We start from the raw sequence: 19,347 nt of genomic DNA, 5'->3' as shown, positions 1-19,347 counted from the left end.
TCTCGCAGAGGCCTCAGGGCCTGGGGGTCGGGGGGGATGGACAGGTCCGTGCTTGTCTCAGCTTTGCTGGGAACCCCTGGAGGCACAGCCCTGTGGCTGGGTTTGGGCTCCTGGGCCTCTAGGGAGGGGAGCCTGCCCCCAGCCAGAGGAGACCATCCCCCTGAGTCCCAAGGGGCACTTTGTGGCAGCAGGCCAAGTCGCTGGCCACGGTGACGGCTGGTAGAGGAGTGTACGTGGGTGCAGGGTGCTCCCCCGTAGGTGGCACCCAGGACCACTGGAGAGGCTGGAGCATCCTGCACATTCCTCCCCAGAAGCCCCCACGGCCCTGTCTCATGAGCTTGCCTGGGAATTTTGTTAATTGAACTTTTCCTGAAATCTGTTTGCCCACCACTGGGACTCGGGACCCTTTTGTCATTTGATTTTCTTTTTCCTTTTCTTGGAGAGCCTGTAACGTGATGGAGTGTGATTACTTTTTCCTTTTAAGGCCTAGAACCATTTTTATTTGATTTGGCCACCTGTAGACTCTGTCACATTCATGAGCTTGTCTTTAATCCCTAAGATGGACAGTAAGGCCAGTTCTGTTCCTTCCCTGTCACATAACCCGAGGACACTGGGATGTAGTTTTTCTGTGCATGGGCTCAGGACTTCAGACTGATCGCGAGGACCCGGGACACAGAGGCCTGAGCAGTGGTCCTGGGGGTTAAGCGAGTGAGAGGCTTGCAGTCCCGAGGGCTGAGGGTGGAAGTGGCAGCCTCAGGGGGCAGCACGAGGCCTCTCCCCATGGATGTGCCTGCTGCAGGTGGAGGTTCAGCCAGTGGGGGTCTCTGGGCACAGGTGGCCTCTCCCCTTCCCCCATGGCCACTTGACAGCACGACACACAGGGTGAAATATGGCCCCATCAGGAGGCCCTTTGCATCGGCCTGAAGTAGAAGCAGTGGGGGCAGACTTCCAGTGGCTGGTGAGCAGGAGAGGCTACGTGCAGGGACTGTGTGTGGCAGGTCGCCCAGTTACCCAAGGACAGGCTGGCTCCCGTTTACGGGCAGTTGGAAATGAAACTGCGCCCCAGAGCCCCAGCCTTGCTTCCAAGGGTGGGGTAACACACCGGACCACAGAATCTCTGCTCTTTCACACTGGAATTTCCACCTTCCACCCTCAGCAACTCAGAAATGGATCCAGCCAAAGAATTTGAACCTCCAAACACATTCTTACGGGAAACTCCTGTCTCAACAGGAAGCACGGCTGGGATTTTCTCAAAGTTTCTTTTGCCTCCTGCCTCATAGGCTCTTTCCTTTGTGTTCCAGGGCCCTTAAGTGAGAAACAAGAGGCCTTGATGACCAAGAGCCCCGCATCCAACGCGCGGCGTCCCGAGGACCGGAACCTGGGGCCCATGTGGCCTGTCACACAGAGGCTCCTGCGGGACTTCTACGGGCCTTTTAACGCCCGGCTGGCGCAGGTCCTCGCCGACGAGGCCTTCCTGTGGAAGAAGACGTGACGCCGGGTTCCCGCTGCCACCATGATTTCCATGCTTTGAAAATCTCTCTTGGTGGGGAACCCTTTCGCTCAGAGCCTGGAGAAAACCCCTCCCCGGCCCACGTTTATGGAAACCACTTCAGAATTTCCTTTGTGATGTTAAACAGCCCGGCGATGGACCCTTCACCGAGCCTCGGATGGAGGCTGTTGGAAATTCCACTTGGGAAAGGGTCCCCTTCTGCTCCGAGAGTGGCTGGGGTCCAGGATGAGGCCGGCGGATGCTGGGCTGGGTGCCGGGAGGGAAGCGTGGAGTCTGGGCTTTGACAATTCTGGGTGGAGGTCCCGCCCGGGGCTGGCCAGACGTACGCTATACGTTCAGCTTCGAAACCCTCTGTTTGGATCACTAACCTCATTTTGGCAGAGAATGGAGGCTCTCATTTTTTTTTCCCTTTTACCCCAAAGTCAGCCCTTCCGTCTCTTCAGATTTAAACCCTGTTAAATTCACTGTTGACGAGAAAAAAGACAAAAGTCGATTTTTGGTAGCACATTTCGTGTCTGGGACCTCCTCCCCTTCTGGCCTTGTGGACTTCACTTATGTTTAACAGAAAACGAACGCATTTAAAACAAACCACTTTCTACGTTTCACTGGCTGGAGCTTTCTTTTCTGGCCCTTTAGATGTTTTCTCAAGGGTTTTTTCAGTTTCTAATTGGAATATAACTTCAGTTTAAAATCGGAAGGGAAAGTTTTGCTGTTAATGCCAGACTGAGCACCTCGAAGGAACTGATGGAAAATCTGGGCATCTTGGCCGTCGCCATGCATCTGAGGTCCTCAGAGAACCGCAGCCGTTTGAGGTTTTAGTTGCGGGTGTGACAGGCTCCGCTGCTCTGCCTTTCCTCCCAAGTGAACTTGTTAGCACATTCTCTGCCGTGTGTGTGGACAGAGGTCCTTCCTCACTCAACGAACTGCAGGATGCTTTTTTCTGATTCGGAAGCACAGCACATGAGCTATGCCTGGGCCAGACATGCTGTGCTGGGATTTGGAACGAGAATGCCGGGAGCTGTGTCCTTGACAGAACTTCCTGGGCCACTTGGCATCCTGGTTTACTGTTGGATGGGCTGAAGGTCTTGCTGCTACTTGGAGGTGATGGGAAAGATTGAACACAGTCCTTGCACGCAGCCCCAGGCGGGACCCCAACCAAGCTTTGCACGTGGTCGTCAAGGGAAGCTTCTGCGAATCAGAGCTCCCCAAGTCGAGGTCCCGGATGCACACCAGTCAGAGAATGGAAATGCCTGCACGCCCAGCCGCCAGTCATGGTAGTGAGGATTTGCTGAGCTGTCCAGCCCTAGTGCCGTTGGAGATGGGATGCTCGGCCCATTTGAAGGCGTATGGAGGGCTCTGAATGGCACGGCCGGGCTGTTTCTGCTGTGAAGGAGCCATGGGCCTGAACACCTGCTTTCAGGGACAGGCCCCCATTTCTCTCCTGGTGGCCCTCGGAGCAGCAGCCAGCAGGCAAACCTGGCCTGAGCACAAGGTGCCGTAGGGGATGTCACTCGCATGTGCGTGTGTATTTATTTGCAGTGCAGGTGCGGTGTGCGTGGGTGTGTGTGTGTGCGTTTCTGAGTGGGCTCCCTTCAGTTCTGTTGCTGGTCAGCTTTCTCCGCTCTGGACACACCCCTTCATGGATTGATTTCTCTTGCAGTTCGCTTGTCACTTTCAGCCCAGATTTTTGCTCTTCGGCCCCGACTGTAATTACAAGGACTTTCTTACGCACCCCTGTGCATGTGAACATGTAACGTAATTCTGCTTCTTACAGAAGCACTACTGAAAGTCTTATTTCCAATATTATTTGGTTTACTATACAAATCTTTTTACAGACGATCCCTTGGTGCCGATCAGCGCCGTGCAGACCCGGTTTCTCCAGGGGCCTTTCTCCAAAGGGCTGTCTGTCTGTTCCTTTGCTTTCCTCTGTTCTCTCTCACTCGAGGCCCCAGTCTTGGTGACAGCACAGCTGCCCTTTCGAGCCGTGGTCCTCGAGCCTGTCATCCCAAACCAAAGCGAAATGGAGGATTTCTCACGACCCGGTCTGGAAGTTCCTTTGTGTCCCCAAAGCTGTGCATCGGGTTGTATCAAATTGTACTCCCTTAGTCGCGTAAGGTATGTTAATGAACCACTGTTATGCTGTACGTTTATTAATATTGAACATAATTAAATGTGGACCCCTGTGACTGGGACCCGGGGGTGCATGCCCTTCCTCATAAGCCGTCAGAGCACTTGTGGGAGGTTTTCCGCCGTGTGCACTGTGCGTGAATGAACCACGGGAGCAGTTCTGTGTCTCACCTGCGTGTGATGTGCACCCGGTACGCAGGGGACCCGCCGCACGTGGTGACGGTGCGAGAGAGTAGAGCAGGCGGGAGAGGTCAGACGTTACCACGGACGCCCTCGTGAGGCCAGCCAGGGGCGTGAGTCAGGGCGGCGAGGTCCAGCCCTACCCACAGACGGGCCTAACGTCATCCTCAGACATTTAGATTTGATGGTTGGGTGACCGCAGGACCTGCTGCTCCCAGCAGGCTGCTGCCCTCATTCCCAGGGCCTACCTGGCCCCTGGGGGCTGCGAGTTTGAGACCCCTGGTGTCACTGGGTGCACGGCATTGTCACTGGACGCTCAAGGCCCCCAGTGCAGCCAGGACAAGCCTGAGAGATGAGGTCCTCTCAAGTTCGGGGCTCTGGAAGCCAGGGCCATCCTGGGGGCAGCGGGGAGCCTGGGTTGGTCCCCGAATTCTGGGAAGACTCACCCTGGGCGAGTGTCTCCCCAGCACTGCCCCCCATGGTTGTGTGCTGGGGGAAGAGGGGCTGGCGAGTCCAGGCCTGGAAATGAGGAGGACCCCAGCTCTTGATGGCAAAGCCAGGGACGGCTTCACTCAGCAGGGAAGATGCTGTGCCTGGGAGGAGAAGCGGCCGGTGGGAGACGGGGGTCGGGACAGACGGGTGAGTCTGGAGGGCTGATGGCACAACTCCCTCCCCCGGGGCCTGTCCAAAACCCTCTCTGCTGTGGGACCACCTCCCGCCCTGACTCGGGAACCAGCTCTCAGGGAACGTTCTGACGAGGATAACCTCCGTCTTCGTGTAAACCTCCCCTCGGAATGACCTCTCCCCAGATGACTCCGTTTGGGAATTGAAGCAAAGGCCACGCGCTGCTGGAGGAACCTGGGCCTCGTCCAGCCGTGAGAGGCCTTGTGTGTGGGCGGGTATTTTTCTGTTGCTCCAGAATCCTCTCCCTGTGGGCAGATCCTGTTGAGACTCTAGGCTAAAGACCTCACTTTCCCAGAGCTTCACCTGGCAGGGCTGCCTGCAGAGCTACGTTAGCTGCAGCCGGTTACATCAGACCGCGTGGCTTAACACCACAAGGCCATTACCTCACAGGTCTGGGGCTCAGAGATCCAAGCTCAGTCTCACGGGGCTCAAGTCGAGATGTCGGTGGGCAGGACTGGTGCTTCCTGGAGGCTCTGGGGAGAATCCGTTTCCTTACCTTTTCCAGCTGCTAGAGGCCGCCTGCATTCCTTGGCACGTGGCCCCTTCCTCCACCTTGAGACTCTCTCTGACACTGTTTCCCTCGTCTTGTCACCTTCTCTGCTTCTCCCCCTCTGGCCTCTTGCAAGGACCCTTGCCATGACTCCGGGTCCACAGGATGCTAATGCAGGATCATCTCCCCATCTCAAGGTCACATCTGCAAAGCCCCTTTTGCCAGATAACGTAACATTTATAGTTTCCAGGAATTAGAATGCAGACATCTTTGGGAGCCGTTATTCAGCCAGCAATAGTGGGGTGGGTCCAGTAGGCTGGTCGGCAGTCAGAGGATGGAGTGGGTGCCCACTGGTCTGTCCCTTTCGGCTGTGCCCTGAGGGGCCCACGCAGGCCTGAGCGCCTAGCAGAGGGCTGAGCTTCCCGACACATCTGTTCTGAGATGGCGAATCTTCCTGTCCAGGCAGGACCCTGTGACTGGAATGAGGGGGTCAGGGGGAACGGCAAGTTGTCGTTTTGTATGCTTCTCCCGAGTGAGCCAAGTGGTGGCCCCAGGCCCGGATAGGGTTCTTTCTCCCTCAGGAGACCCACAGAAGCCACATGGGCAGTTTCGAGTTTCTCCAGTTCAGCTGTTTCTGAGTGAGTTATGCTCCCAAGGGAGCAGCTTGTGAAAACTACAAATATGGTTAGAATGTTTGCTGGCCCCTGAGAGAGCCTCAGGGGCCAGTGGCCTCGTGGCCCCATGCTCCAGCGATGCCTTTGGAAGGCAACCTCCAACCTCACTTTCAGTGCTCGTGCCTGATGGCCCCCGAGCTGGCCTTGACTCCGCGACCTCGACCCTGTCCCTGCTCCTGAAGCCCCGCGCCGTCAGCCTGGCCCTTGTCTCTAGCCCTCCCGCCCCTCCCCCTCGGGGTTCCCATCCTTTGCAGAACTGCCCCTGCTCAGGTTCTGAGTGGCAGGGCGGAGGCTGGGCGGTCCTGGGTCTCTTAGGCCTGCAGGTTGCTGTCCTGAGAGCCTGCAGGTGACGAGGCGGAAGTGGTGGCATCTCAGTGACTGCAGCAGGCCCCCGAGGAAGAACAGTTTCTCCTCGGCCACCACCTGGGAGTGTCCGAGTCTTCCTGCCAAGGGCCCAGGACCCACCCAAACTGCACCTGTGCTCATTACCCGCACGCTTGGGGCGAAGCAAGGAGTAGGGTGGTCCATCCCATGTGACCGCCCTGCTCTGTGGGTGCCCAGCTCTGAGTCTGGGGCACAGAGGAGAGTAGGAAGGGGTCTTCCCTTCCCACGGTGGAGGACCCCATGGGTACAGTGGCACAGGGAACATGGAGGCCGCTGGGGCTCCTGGGGCTTTCTGGTGCACCCCCGGCTCTGTGTGCTCTGAGCAGCCCCTTTGAGATCAGGCCCCGGTCAGATCTAGAAGTAGGTGAGTCCAAAGCCTGGGCCTCTCTGAGTCTCAAGACTTTCCCAAGGCCTCACGTTGAGGTGGTAGTGGGGACCCAGCACTTCAGCTCCCTGAACAAGTCCCTTCTCACAGAGCAGAGAAAGGCTGGGTCCAGGGAATCGAGATGGGGAGACTTCCAGCATCTTCTCCTGGAGTCGTGAGCCATCTTTCTTCACCAGTCTTCTCCTAAAAGGGACAGTCTCACTTGCACCCATCAAACTCGGCTCCCCCAGGACAGTGTGGGGAAGGGGTGAGCCTTGGGCCTTGAGCCAGATGAGCTGGGTTCAAGGCCTGGGTTGTGTCCATCCCATAACCTTGGGGACACTGTGGGTCCCTTCCACATCTGCAGGTCTATGGGCCTCATGAATGGGTGTTGGGAGTTAACGAGGCAATGGTACATGAAAGTATAAAGTGACGATCAGAGAGGCTACACACCTGCCTGAGGTCACACAGCTCCGATCTCCAGAAAGAGCAGAATGTCAACTCAGATTTTTCACTTTTTAACTTCATAGTCAATGATTTTAACCATGGTGCTACAGCGTACATCCCCCCCACTTCCCCATCAGGCTCCCATCCCCAGCAGCCTGTCTGCATTTCACCTGTCAGCTCTCATCTCATCTCCCCTTAAGGATGGGGCAGCAGTTCCTGGGTCTTCTGGGGCAGAGGTTTCTGCAGACGTGCCCATCCAGGGATCTAGGTGGTGACTGGGGCTTCTAGGGAAAACAAAGGGAAATAAACATGGCTTTGTTTTGCCGAAAAGGTCTCGCAGCTGAGAGTCCTGCTGCCAGAGGCGTCCTCCCTGCCCTGGCCGGCTAAGCCTTCCACTCACAGGACCAGGCTGACCTCACAGGACCTCGGGCTGGCTGTAGCGGGGGGCTTCAGAGTCACATCAGAAGTGGATGGTCTGACCCTGGGCTCAGCCCCTCCTGTGGGCCTCAAAGGCACCAGGGGACATACTCAGCTAGAAAGTCTGCAAAGAGTCAAAATTTAATTTTTTTAGCAAGGGTTTTCTGAACATCTCCTTTGCATAAGGCGCTGGGCCAGGCATTAGGGTGGGTGGAGGCTGGTCGTCTGCTCATTCAGTGATTCTTTCACTGGTTCTTTCACCACGTATTCGTGGAGCCCATTCTGCGTGAAGCGGGAGGCGGGAAGGCCAAAGGCCACATGGTCAGAGGCCAGGCTGAGGCGTGCAGCTGGTGTCCACGCTGGGGAGGACGGGCTGGGTTGGGTCAGACTTCTCAGAGCATCTGTAAATCCTACTTAACCACACGTACATTTCTTAAACCTTTTATTTTTACTTAAAATATTTAAAGTACACTAATTTGTCTGTCTTTTGATAAAAGGGCCAAAGCCTTTTGCCCAAACATAAGTCTGCGCATTGGAGTTTTGGGTCATCTTTATGGCTGAAACTGCATCACGACACATCAGTGCTGGTTTCCGGTTTCGGTTCTCTAAAGGGGCCTGAGAACAGGAAGGCCCTTGCGAAGCCTCTGAAAACAGTCTTGCGTCGTATATGTGGTCATTCCCCCCGTGTGCTGGGACTTTCCGAAGCTTCTGACCTGGTTTCTAGAGATTGGCTCATGTTTTGTACTTGTATTTCATTTGTTTCCATCAGTGGTTCTCAAAGTGTGGTCCAAGGATGAGGGTGACCCTCGAGGCCCTCTGGGGAGATCCACCAGTCAAAACTAAGACTCTGCATGCCCATACCAGGACATCATTCGCCCTTTATCCCCTCATTTCCTCATGATGTACAAGTGATCATTTCCAGCGGCTGAGGTCCACTCTGATGCCTGGCGGGCTGTGCTTGGGCTTTGAAATTCTTTCAGCTTTAATTTCTAATATAGTAAATACTGATAGATGTGAACCACCTAAACAAAAGCTCTTTGGGAATCTTCAGTAATTTTTGAGAGTGTAAAGGAGTCTTCATTCTTAACAGTTTGAGAACTGCTGGTTTCTATATTTATTAAATCACATATTTCTAATATCGAGCACAACTGGCATAAGAAAGACTTGGGAACAAACATAACTGACTTGTAATAAACTCAGAATTGACTGGAGGGCATTTTGCAGAATGGCCGAGAGCACTGAGCATGCCCTGAACATCAGCAAGGGTGCCTAGGGGACGAGGAGGCAGGCATCTGTCAGTGGGGAGGCCGGATAAGAGGTATCTACGGTGTAAGTGGTGACAGCAGTAATACGGGTGCCAGCTGTTTACTGAGCACATGCTGAGCACCAGGCCCCGGGCTCAGTGCAGCTCCACGTGTTGCCTTAGATCCTCACCACCACCCTAGGAGAGAGGTCCTATCTTTCTTCTGGTTCTGTCATTGCACAGGTGGGGGAACTGAGGCTCAGAGGGGCCAAACAACGAGCCCCAGGCCCCCAGCCCCTAAGGAGCAGAGTTAGTCCTTGATCTCAGGGCTATTGATCTCCAGGGCCCGAGTCTTCACCTGCACTTCTCACCTCTGAGTCCCTGAAGTCTCTGAGTTTCTAAGGAGGCAGAGCCTCAGGTGAAATCAGGGGGCTGCTGGTACCTTCGGGACAGTCTGGGCTGGGAGGCCGACACACGGACTGGGGACGAGGTCAGGGCCAGGTGGCCTCTTCAAGGTCATTTTCTTGTGGAAGCAGCAGAACTGACCCAGACAGCACCCCACCCCACCTCCCGGCACCCCGTCGGTGCCCAGCCTTGCAGGGGCCCTTGGGCAGGGACTCGATCCTGGCCTCTGCTGCCCTCTTACTGCATCCTTTCTGTGTCCTGTGTCCACCTGGATGGGAGGAAGCTGAGCTGCGTGTGTGCTGACCCTTAGGAGGAGCCCCTGACTTTTTGGGAGGTTGAACAGGTGGGACCAGCTGCTCCAGGGACCCTTCCGTCTCACCATCTGAGGCTTTCTCAGAGCCCGGGAATCCCGGGCTGGTCCCATCCTGCCAGTTCTGAGGTTGTTCAGGGGACCCCTGTGGCCCCCCCGTGGCCAGCCGCCGCTGCTGCTGCTGTGGGTTGGAGCCGTGGTTGAGGAATGGGGAGTGGCAGCTGCCCTCCACATCTCCGAGGGGCAGCTGGACATCCCAAATGAGGGGCCACGGTCACCATGGAGATCTTTTGTTTACTCCCGCCTCCACGTGAGATAATCTGCAGAACTGCCGTTTTCTACACTTTCAACATAGTGGAATTCAGGAAAATTCCACGGCCAGGCCAGCCTCCAGTTCTAAAGGCAGCAACCCAGGCAGCCTGCACAAGACCTCAGGATGCAGGCGAACTTCTCTGGCCTCTAATCTCCTACTTCCCCTAAGAGAGCACATGCTTCTCCTCTGCTCCACGTTTTCTGCCTGCGTGCTTTTGCTCAAGCCAATGCACCAGGAGGAGGGCCCACCCTCCCCACTGTTCAACTGAGCCAGCTTCTTATCCCACCCCAGGGCCAAGGGCAAGTGTTACCTCCTCCTCCATGCTGGCCTCCTGGATTCCACCTTGCCTCCTGCCTCCCACCTCCTGACCTGCTTGAGGCCTCTTCCCCTTCTTAGTCTCTCTCCCATCTTGTGTGGTGTTGATTACTTTCTACGTGACTCTGCAGTCATTTGTGTGTTTTCATCTCGCACCCAGACAGCAAATCCTGGGGGCACACAGGCTGTTCCTTCCCCCACCCTCAGATACGCCAGCCGTGGAGTGATGTCCCCAAGAGGGAGGCAGTGAGTGCCTAGAGAGAGAACTGACCTGGGAGCTAGGGATCTGGATGACACTGAGCCAGTGACTTAACTTCTCTGAGCCTGTTTCCCCAGCTACTGAGCAGGGTGGGGGCCTGGAGGATTTCAAGGGGCCCTTTCAGATCTGCCCTTCTCTTTGTCGCCTTTTGAAGACTTGACACTTTCCCCATGCTGCTTACGAGCCCAAGGTGTTTTGCAGAGGAAGTGTCTGGAGAAGGGGTTGGGCCGCGAGTGGCAAGCCCCGCACCCCGCCCCAACTCTTCTGGGATTCCAGGATGGCTGCCCTGGGAGCAGAAGGCACCGAAACACAGCCCTGTGCTGCCCCCGTGTGTCCTCTCTAGGCACTGCACCCAGGGGGCCTGTCTCAGCCAGCCTTTCCAAGGGCTACCTTGGCAGATGCACATCACCAATCTGGACGGCCCGCTTGACCCTCCACTGTCTTCTTGCTCAACGCTCACCTGGGCCAGGGAGCTCCTGGGGACTAGCAGTAACCCTAATAAAAGGGCGTCCAAGGGTGGAAGGACTGTGGTCTCAGATCAGCCAACCAGGAGCCTTGTTCTGGAGGTGCCATTATGTGGCAAGAAGGATGGTCGTAGGAGCCCCCAGAGGTGTTCATATGTGCTTCTTGGTCTCCAGGCTCTCCCCCCGCCCCGACCTCCACCGAGCGGCCTGCAGGCCGTGTAGGATCACACCCACAGTGCCTGCAGGGAAAGGACGGCTGGGAGAGGGCCAGCCTGGCTCTCCGTCAGGTGCTCCCGCCGCTCTATCTGGCGCCGCCAGAGCACAGCTCCTAGTGGGCTGAGCTGAGACCCTTCTGCCCCTTTAGGACTGGTAGTGGTCAGGCACCTCCCCAGCCTCTCCCCATCTTGATCCTTCCCACGCGTAGGCCTCCCCTTCTCAACCCTCGTCCTCTATGCCACCCTTCCTAATACCCTGTCCTGAGCTGACCTGAACCTGGGTCTCGGGCACCCTCCTAGGACTGTGCATGGCTCAAGAGGGCCCTGGGGGAGCCCTCACCCGCCCCAGGGGGACCTCAGACGCGGGAGTATTGGTGACGGGAAGGGGCTGGGCTTGAAGCTTCTGCCTGCAGACCTGCAGAGCTCCACCCTCACCCGTCCCTGTTCTGCCTTCTCCACTCCTCCCAGCATCACCTCCTTCCTGGGCTCTCCTCTCTCCTGCCTGCAAGATGGCCCTCCTGGCTCCCGGCTCCAGGCCCCACCTCCATAAGCAGTGCTCTGTGGCCTCTCAGCCCTACGCAGGCAGGCTCCTCTGTTACCCTTGTCCTTCCCAGATGTGGGGGAGGAGCTCAGGGGTCCTAGGGGACCCCCTCTCCCGGGGTGTCCTGTGCTGACCCCCGTCCTGCCTTAGTGTAGACGAGCTGAGGTCTGGGACCTCCACGTGGCAGTGGGTCCTCCTCTTCTTTTTTATTTTTTTTAATTAATTAATTTTATTTATTTTTGGCTGTGTTGGGTCTTCGTTTCTGTGCGAGAGCTTTCTCTAGTTGCGGCGAGCAGGGGCCATTCTTCATTGCGGTGCGCGGGCCTCTCACTATCGCGGCCTCTCTTGTTGCGGAGCACAGGCTCCAGACGCGCAGGCTCAGTAGTTGTGGCTCACGGGCCCAGTTGCTCCGCGGCATGTGGGATCCTCCCAGACCAGGGCTCGAACCCGTGTGCCCTGCATTGGCAGGCGGACTCTCAACCACTGCACCACCAGGGAAGCCCGGTCCTCCTCTTCTTGACCTAGTCTACCAGGCAGAGCTGACCTCTCCCCTGTCTCATTTGCCTTCCAGCTGTTTCTGCTCTGTCCTCTCTCTGTCCCTTCTCCTCCTTCCTCCTGGCTTGTTCTTCCTCCAGCAGTGAGTTGCGTGCCGGACGGGGTGAGGCTGTACTGGGCTGGGGCTGTGGTTCCAACAGGCAGGTCTGGAGCTGCTGCCACGGTGCAGCTCTGGGAAGGTCCAGGGTCTCGATGGCAAGCCATGCTTAGCGTAACCCGGATACATCGCTGTGCTCGCCCTGCCAGGATGTTCAGGACTGGGTAACAAGCAAAGAGAACCAGCCCACTTTATTAGCACCTGCCGCAGTTGTAGCCCTCACTCTGCTTCTTCACAGCTCTCTTCCTCGGGCTCCTCCATCCCAGAAGCTCCAGGGGGGGCTTCTTCCTCCCCAGCTGGGGGCTGCCCCTTCTGGAACATGTGACTTTCTCAGCCCCTGCCTCAGCTGTGAGGTGACCCTGTCCAGGCTGCTCATGTTTCAGTGGCCAGGACTTGTCACGTGCCCCCCTCCAGCCACGGGATGGGCAGGCTGCTATGAGCTGGATGGAGAATTGATGTCGGGCGAGGCATGTTCAGTGTCCCCCAGCTCCCTCAGAGCCCCCACTGGATTCTACCCTGGCCCTTCCCACTCATTCTCCCACCTGTCAGTCTCTTTCGGATGTTTAACCTCTTTATACCCGCACTGCATTCTGTGAAATTTCCTTCCAGTTATGTCTCAGTTCACCAAATCTTTCTATTTCTCTACATCACCAATTCTGCTCTCTAAACTATTAATTTTTTAGTTTTTAAGTGACTTTTTTGGGGGGTGATTTTCAATTGTAGAATGTCAATTTGGTTCATTTTCAAGTCCATCTGTTATTTTTTCATAGAACCTTGTTTTTTAGATTTTTTTGATGTGGACCATTTTTAAAGTCTTTATTGAATTTGTCACAATATTGCTTCTGTTTTATGCTTTTTTGGTTTTTTGGCCATGAGGCATGTGGGATCTTAGCTCCCCAATCAGGGATCGAGCCCGCACCCCCTGCATTGGAAGGCAAAGTCGTAACCACTAGACCACCAGGGAAGTCCCTTAAATATGGTTTTTAATTCCTTCTTTATGTCTTTAATCATTTTAAACATTTTAAACATGATTTATTATTTCATTTGAACTGTTATTATAAGTGCTTGGGGGATTAATCATTCTGTTTATTTTTTAATCTGCTGACTTTCCCTTGTGAATTGTTTCCTTGTGTATTTTGTGATTTTAAAAAATTATTTTGAGTTTTTCTTGGGGTGTATTACCATTTGTTTTCTAGGGGAGGCCCACACACCCTGGGATGGGAGGTATTTCCAGGAAAGGATTTTATCTTTGCTTTGGTCTGGATCCAAGGGATCATTTCTCTAAAAACAAATTTTGCAATAACTTTTTGGTTTGGGATGTCCTTGCTTTATGGGAAGTATAAATTAAAACTGTCCATCTGGTTGGGTGGGGTGGGTTTGGAGCTTCTGTTTTGTTTTGTTTTTGTTTGTTTTATTCTCCAAAAAATGTTTTATTCTGGAAAAAATCTGGCACAATTTATCCCATTTTCCATTTGTCCATAATGTGTAAAATCACTGAAAAGCCCAGTGAGAGCATGGTTATTATCTGATACTTATTTGTTTCCTACAGTGTGGTGGTCTAACATTAACTAAAACAGCATTGGTCCTCATATCTACTTTCAGTTGAGAGCCAATATTTTGGAGCTTCCAATTTTAATGGGAACTTTTATGCACCCTCATCTTTTCTGAGCAGAGTCAAGCTTTGCTCCTGAGATTGCGCTTGTATTTTCTGAGTCTTTCTTATAAGGAAGGGCCAGTCTTCCAGGGACCTGACTTTATTCAGAGTACCCAGTTCACCTCTGCCTCTTCTATGTCAGGGATGTATTTCCTCTCTTCCCTGAGTGTTAAAACCCAGCCCCTAGCCCTTAGGACACATACTTCTATTTGACCCCTCCCTGGGCTTCTGTGGTGTTGGCTCATGAATGATCCTTCTGGCTGTGGTTCCTACTTTATTTCTGGCTCAAGAAGTGCCCTCTTTCCTTCTTTCAAACTTGCCTATGAATTAGAAAGAAATTGACATGTTTTGGGGGTGCAGAGATGGCTAGCAGGGCAGAGATGGGAATTTTCTAGTCAACTTTTGTTATTAATTCCTACATTAATTTTGCAGTGGTCAGAAGACATCTCTGAATGATGTAAATCCTTTAAAATTTGTGAGGTTGGCTTTGTGACCCAACATATGGTTCATTTTCTTAAATATTTGTGCATTTAAAGAGTGCGTATTCTGTCATTGTTGGATGTAATATAGTTCAAGCTAATTGTGCTGTTCACACTTATATCCTTATTGATTTCCTATTTTTATTGAGAGGCATGTGCTAATGTCTTCTAACATTATTATAGATTTGTCTCTTTCTCCTTTGGTTTAGTGCTTATCTGGCATAGTTTTTTTCCCCAACCTTTACTTTCACCATTTTTTGCTTGTTTTTGAGGTAGATCTCTTGTAACCAAAATATAAACAAGTTTTAAAAATCTGATGTGAAGTTTTAGTCTTATTTGGAGTATTTAGTCCATTTACATTTAATGTAACGATTAATATATTTGGATTTATAGCTACACTTTTACTATTTGCTTTCTATTTGTTGTACCTGTTTTATGTTGTCTGCTCCCCTTCCCTTTCCCCCTGGTATTTGGCCATTTGGTCCTGTTCCTTGGCATGCCTAGTAATTTTTCATTGAATTCTGGGCATCATTCATCCTTTTCTCTGATGGGTGGATAAACTGTGTGTGTAGGGGTGGGGCTTAGTCATCTTAATCCAATCAGGGACTGAGTGGATGCTATTCAAGTACTGCTACTCAGGGCTGGGTGGCAGGATTGGAACACCTCTGCTCATGTCTGCTCCTACAGCATGGTTTTAAGGTGTGTTCATCAGGGCTCTTGCCCCATGATAGGTCCTGAACTCTAGTCCTTGTGTCCTCAGCACAGTGAGAAAATTAAAAAACTTCACTTACTTTTCGGGCTCTGTGTTTACCTTTCTAGTTTTCATCTTGTTCAGCTTCAGAAATCTTCAGATATTTTGAGGGGGAAATTGACTGAGAACTGGGCTTAGCTCTTTGCCCCACTGCCACCCCCCAAGAATCTCATTTTTGTCTTTCCAGGTCCATAAGCCTATCAGCGTCTTTGTTAGTTTCCTTGATTCCCCTGGTAGCTCTAACCTGGACCCCTTGCCTCTTGCTCTGTCCAGGATTCCCAAGTGCCCTGAGTAGAAAAGTACACATTTATTAAAAATTTTAAGTTTAATACAAAAATAAAGAAAAAAATTTCAAGACCTAATGCTCAGCAAATGAAGCTTGTTCAAGGTGCCAGTGCAGGACCTTGGCCTTTTAGGCTTGATTGCTTCTCCAATGCCTTCAAACAAATGTTTTTTGGTGTGTCATCAGCCTTCTTGTTGTCCTCAGTATTGGTCCTCCTCAAGATCTCCAAGAAACAGGAGTCCCTTTGTATTATGTTTCAACCATTTTATATTTTGGGGTCTATATGTTACCCCAACCTTTCCTATCCTAACTAATACATATTTTACCAGCATTTCTATATATTTTTAGGAGGAAGTCATCCATAATAACTAGTCTTCCAGTTGGTTGAGCCAAAGGACCTTATACTGATTACAGTTAGAAAATATGAAGGACATACTGTCATTGGTCACGTGGTATAGAATACACAGTTAAGTACGTGTGAAGAGAAATGTTTAAAAATGGTATGTCTTATTAAAAAGATAATACACATTTATTAAGTATTTTAACTTAATACAAAAATAAAGAAAAATATGTCAAGACCTTGTACTCAGCCAATGAAGCTTTGCTCATGTTGGAAACTCTGGACCCTGGTGTAGAACACAAAGCCCAGCGTTTTGCATTCATCGAGTCGGGGAGTTATGCTATTTATCCAACAAATCCCTTTAAGTATTGGCCCGTGGGAGTTTCTAGAGGGCATTTACACCCAGCACTATACATATAACACTATACATATATTATAAACACATGTATGCATACACACACACACACACACACACACACACACACACACACATATATATATTTGTTCATTGCCACATACCCAATGCCTGAAAGAATGCCTAGAAGAAACAGGTGTTTAAAAAAACATTTGTTTGGGCTTCCCTGGTGGCACAGTGGTTGAGAATCTGCCTGCGAATGCAGGGGACACGGGTTCGAGCCCTGGTCTGGGAAGATCCCGCATGCCGCGGAGCAACTGGGCCCGTGAGCCACAATTACTGAGCCTGCGCGTCTGGAGCCTGTGCTCCACAGAGAACAAGAGAGGCAACGATAGTGAGAGGCCCACGCACGGCAATGAAGAGTGGACCCCGCTTGCCACAACTAGAGAAAGCCCTCACACAGAAACGAAGACCCAACACAGCCATAAATAAATTAATTAATTAAAAAAAATTAAAAAACACATTTGTTTAATAAATGAATGAATAAACTAAATTTTAAAAAAAAGCTGTTGCACTCTGTGGCAACTGCTATCGTCATATTTTTTTCCAATCTTATTTTTCTACACTTTTGATTTGTTGAGTCATATTATATAGACAATTCTATATGCTGCTCAAAGCAAAACACACATAAAACAAAACTTAGTATAGCATGTGCTGTGTGCCCCTGGCCCAACCAATTCACCACATAGAGCCCCAGTTTCTTCCTCTGAAAAACAGACATATGGTGACAGGGTGTGGTGAAAATCCAACGGTAAATCTCTTACCGTTATTCCAGAGGCATAACTGCACAATACATTGTAGCTATTAGAATTTTAGGATCAGTAGTATCAGTAGTGCCCCCAGTCTAGAGAGGGGTTAACTAACTTGCTACAGTCATACCTGAGGTCCACACTCTGGTCTGCCCGACCCCAGGCTCTTTCCATCTCCACCTTCAGCCTCAAACCATACCCGGCACCATGCTGGGTCCTGAGACTTCAGAGAAACTGAAAGCTTCCTCTGGCAGCTGGAGTCGGAGTGAATCTGTCATCACTTGCCACGATGATGCTGCATAACAAAAACCTTACCAAACCTCAGTGTCACACTGTTAGCATTGATTTAGCAGGTTATGAGTCTGGGGGGTCAGTGACTTGGGCGGGCTCTGCCAGACGGTTCTTCTGGTTGTGGCTGGGCTCACCCACATGTCTGCCAGCTGGCTGCAGGTTGGTAGACCCAGGGTGGACACAGCTGGGACAACTGGTGACCTTTGCTTTACCCCACATGGCCCACCCTCTGGCAGGCTGTCCTGGGCATGTTCTTGTGGAAAAGGCTGAGGAGCAAAAGGGGGTGAGGGAGAGATGCAAGTGTTTCTTCAAGCTTCTGCTTTTGTCATGTTTGCTAAAATCCCATTGGTAAAAGCAAGTCACGGGGCAGAGACTGAAATCTCTGGGGCAGGATGCCAGGCCCACAGTGGGGGGCCCTGAAAGTGTCATGGCAAAGGGTGGGGTACAGGAAAGGTGAGGAATGGGGACATCACTGCATTTCATCTGTTTCAGGGAGGAGAAGACACAGAAATCATCCAGTTAGCCAGGGGGGCAGACAGATCAGAGCCCTCCTGTGTCATGCCAGCAGGATGACCTGTGATACATGAACAGATGGGCTCTTTCTAACCCCCAAACCCTTGAACTGGGCTGCTGGTCGGGGAGGCCCACATTGCCCCGGGGGCAGGTCACAAAGGAAAGTGTGCAGGTGGCAAAATCCTGGCTTTTAACTTCAAGAGCCTTTGGCTGGGAATAAACAAAAAATTCAGAAATTTACGCAACAACATGTTCTTTCATCAACAGGAACTTCCCTTCCAGACCTCCTAGGAGGAGCAGAGAGAAGGGTGTTCAACAGCTGAACTTGAACGGGGGACGCGTGCTCCTGAACTGAGCATGTCAACTTCACCGAGAGCATCAGGCAAGGAGCTGAAAACAAAGGCAGCGACCATCCTTGTGGAAGATGACCAGGCCTGGTGCACTCAGGAGAAGCGCTGAGAGCTTGCCAAAAACCCAGGCAGAAGGCACAGGGCCTCCTTCGTCCTTCTGTCGGCACTAACCTTGAACTTCAAGGAGCTGAACGGGCCTGGTGCCAGGAGCTAAATTGGAGCAACCGCTGGCCCCAAATAAGGAATTTATAAGTGGCTCTGGGCTTATAAGAATCAAAAGCATATTCTTGCCCCAGTAGAGTTCGCCGGGATCCAGAAAGAGTCACACAAAGAGAGACCAAGAGAAACAAAATCTCTGGAGAGTTACATTTGGGGTGGATGGAGGCTAGGTCGGCCCTAGGGTGACCTACGTGTCCCGGTTTCCCAGGACTTTCTTGAATTCAGCACTGAAAGTCCTGCATTCTGGAAACCCCCTTGGTCCGGTCACCCGGTTGGCCTGGTGGCTGGAACTGCAGGACAGTGGAGAGCCATGGACTCCTGTTCTGTCCCTCTGCTGGGTCCTGCTCACCTGGCTGGCTGTGGGCTGGGACTCGAGGGGCAAGGCCTCCCAGCAGCCCCCATGGCTGGGGGCACCTGCAGCGTTTGGGGGACAAGCCTGGTCCCTGAAGAGCACGGGGAGAGAGTCCCTCTTCTCGTTGCTGCCACTTCCCATCCGACACCTGGACGGAAATCTGTGTGACCTGCGTGTATGCGGAGGGACAAGGACTTGATGGAAAGCTTTCCATAAACACAGACCAGCAGGGCAAAGGGCAGGTTCTCAGACAAGGCAGGCACCTCCCTGGTTGCAGGTGACGGTGGTACATGCACATCCCTCGGTGCCCAGCATCTTCAGGCCCCTGTCCTCACCACTGTGTCCCCAGTGCGAGGCAAGGCGGGGAGGCCTGGGGGGATGGTGGCACAGAAGCCCCCCTCCCCTTCTGCCCTGAGCCTGCTTCCTAGGCTGGGAATTAGGGGACATTTATTTAAATATTTAAATATAGCACCCAAACAGTTTGACCGTCCCTTCCAGGAGAAAAGATGAAGCAGCACCCCATGCGCCGAGCTGGCTCCCTCTCCACAGAGAACAGACCTCAGGGGCCTGGGAAGCGGTCTGCGAGGAGCGAGCTGGCGGCCAAGCTTCCTGCCCTGAGCCCGGAGCCCTGAGCACTGTGGTATTCCCTCGTCAGGGGTTTGCAGTGACAATGGGATGCTGAAATTCAGAACATCCTTACCACCCCTCACTCCCAAAATATATTTGTATACGTTTGCACTGTTCCTGTTGTGTTTGTCATCATTTTCAATGTCTTCCTGACAATTTGAGAGATTTGTGGAATTGGCTCGGGGATCTGGACAGGACACACTTCCCAGAGGCCAAGCTTATATCCTCTGCTGTGTCCCTGTTCAGTGGTTCCACTGTTTAAAGAAGTGTCAGCGTCACTCCCCATCACACATCAAGTTCATAATTGATACTTAACATACTTCTTTATGT

General features: G+C 52.4%; 1 protein-coding gene across 11 annotated transcripts in view; it reads left to right on the top strand.

Moving 5' to 3' along the window:
- Positions 1–19,123, top strand: part of CHST15 (carbohydrate sulfotransferase 15) — a 101,142-nt gene extending 82,019 nt beyond the window's left edge. For 8 of the 11 annotated variants that reach the window (XR_003796952.1, XR_003796953.1, XR_003796948.1 and 5 more), the window contains 2 exons: positions 1,302–3,002; positions 17,737–19,123. Coding sequence is in view for 1 of the 11 variants with exons in the window: in XM_029244666.1 (XP_029100499.1) it covers positions 1,302–1,492 (191 nt within the window). In the remaining 10 variants the exon portion in view is untranslated. Of the gene's footprint in view, positions 1–1,301; positions 11,635–17,736 lie in introns of those variants that run through there. The other 3 variants (XR_003796956.1, XR_003796957.1, XM_029244666.1) reach the window with 3 other exon arrangements.
- Positions 19,124–19,347: the final 224 nt, after the last annotated feature.

The sequence above is a fragment of the Monodon monoceros genome, unplaced genomic scaffold (genome assembly GCF_005190385.1).
Source record: "Monodon monoceros isolate NGI ecotype Baffin Bay Population unplaced genomic scaffold, NGI_Narwhal_1 Super_Scaffold_4, whole genome shotgun sequence".
Classification (NCBI taxonomy): Eukaryota; Metazoa; Chordata; class Mammalia; order Artiodactyla; family Monodontidae; genus Monodon; species Monodon monoceros.
The sequence above is the reverse complement of the archived record's forward strand: the minus strand, read 5'-3'. Positions and strand labels throughout refer to the sequence as shown.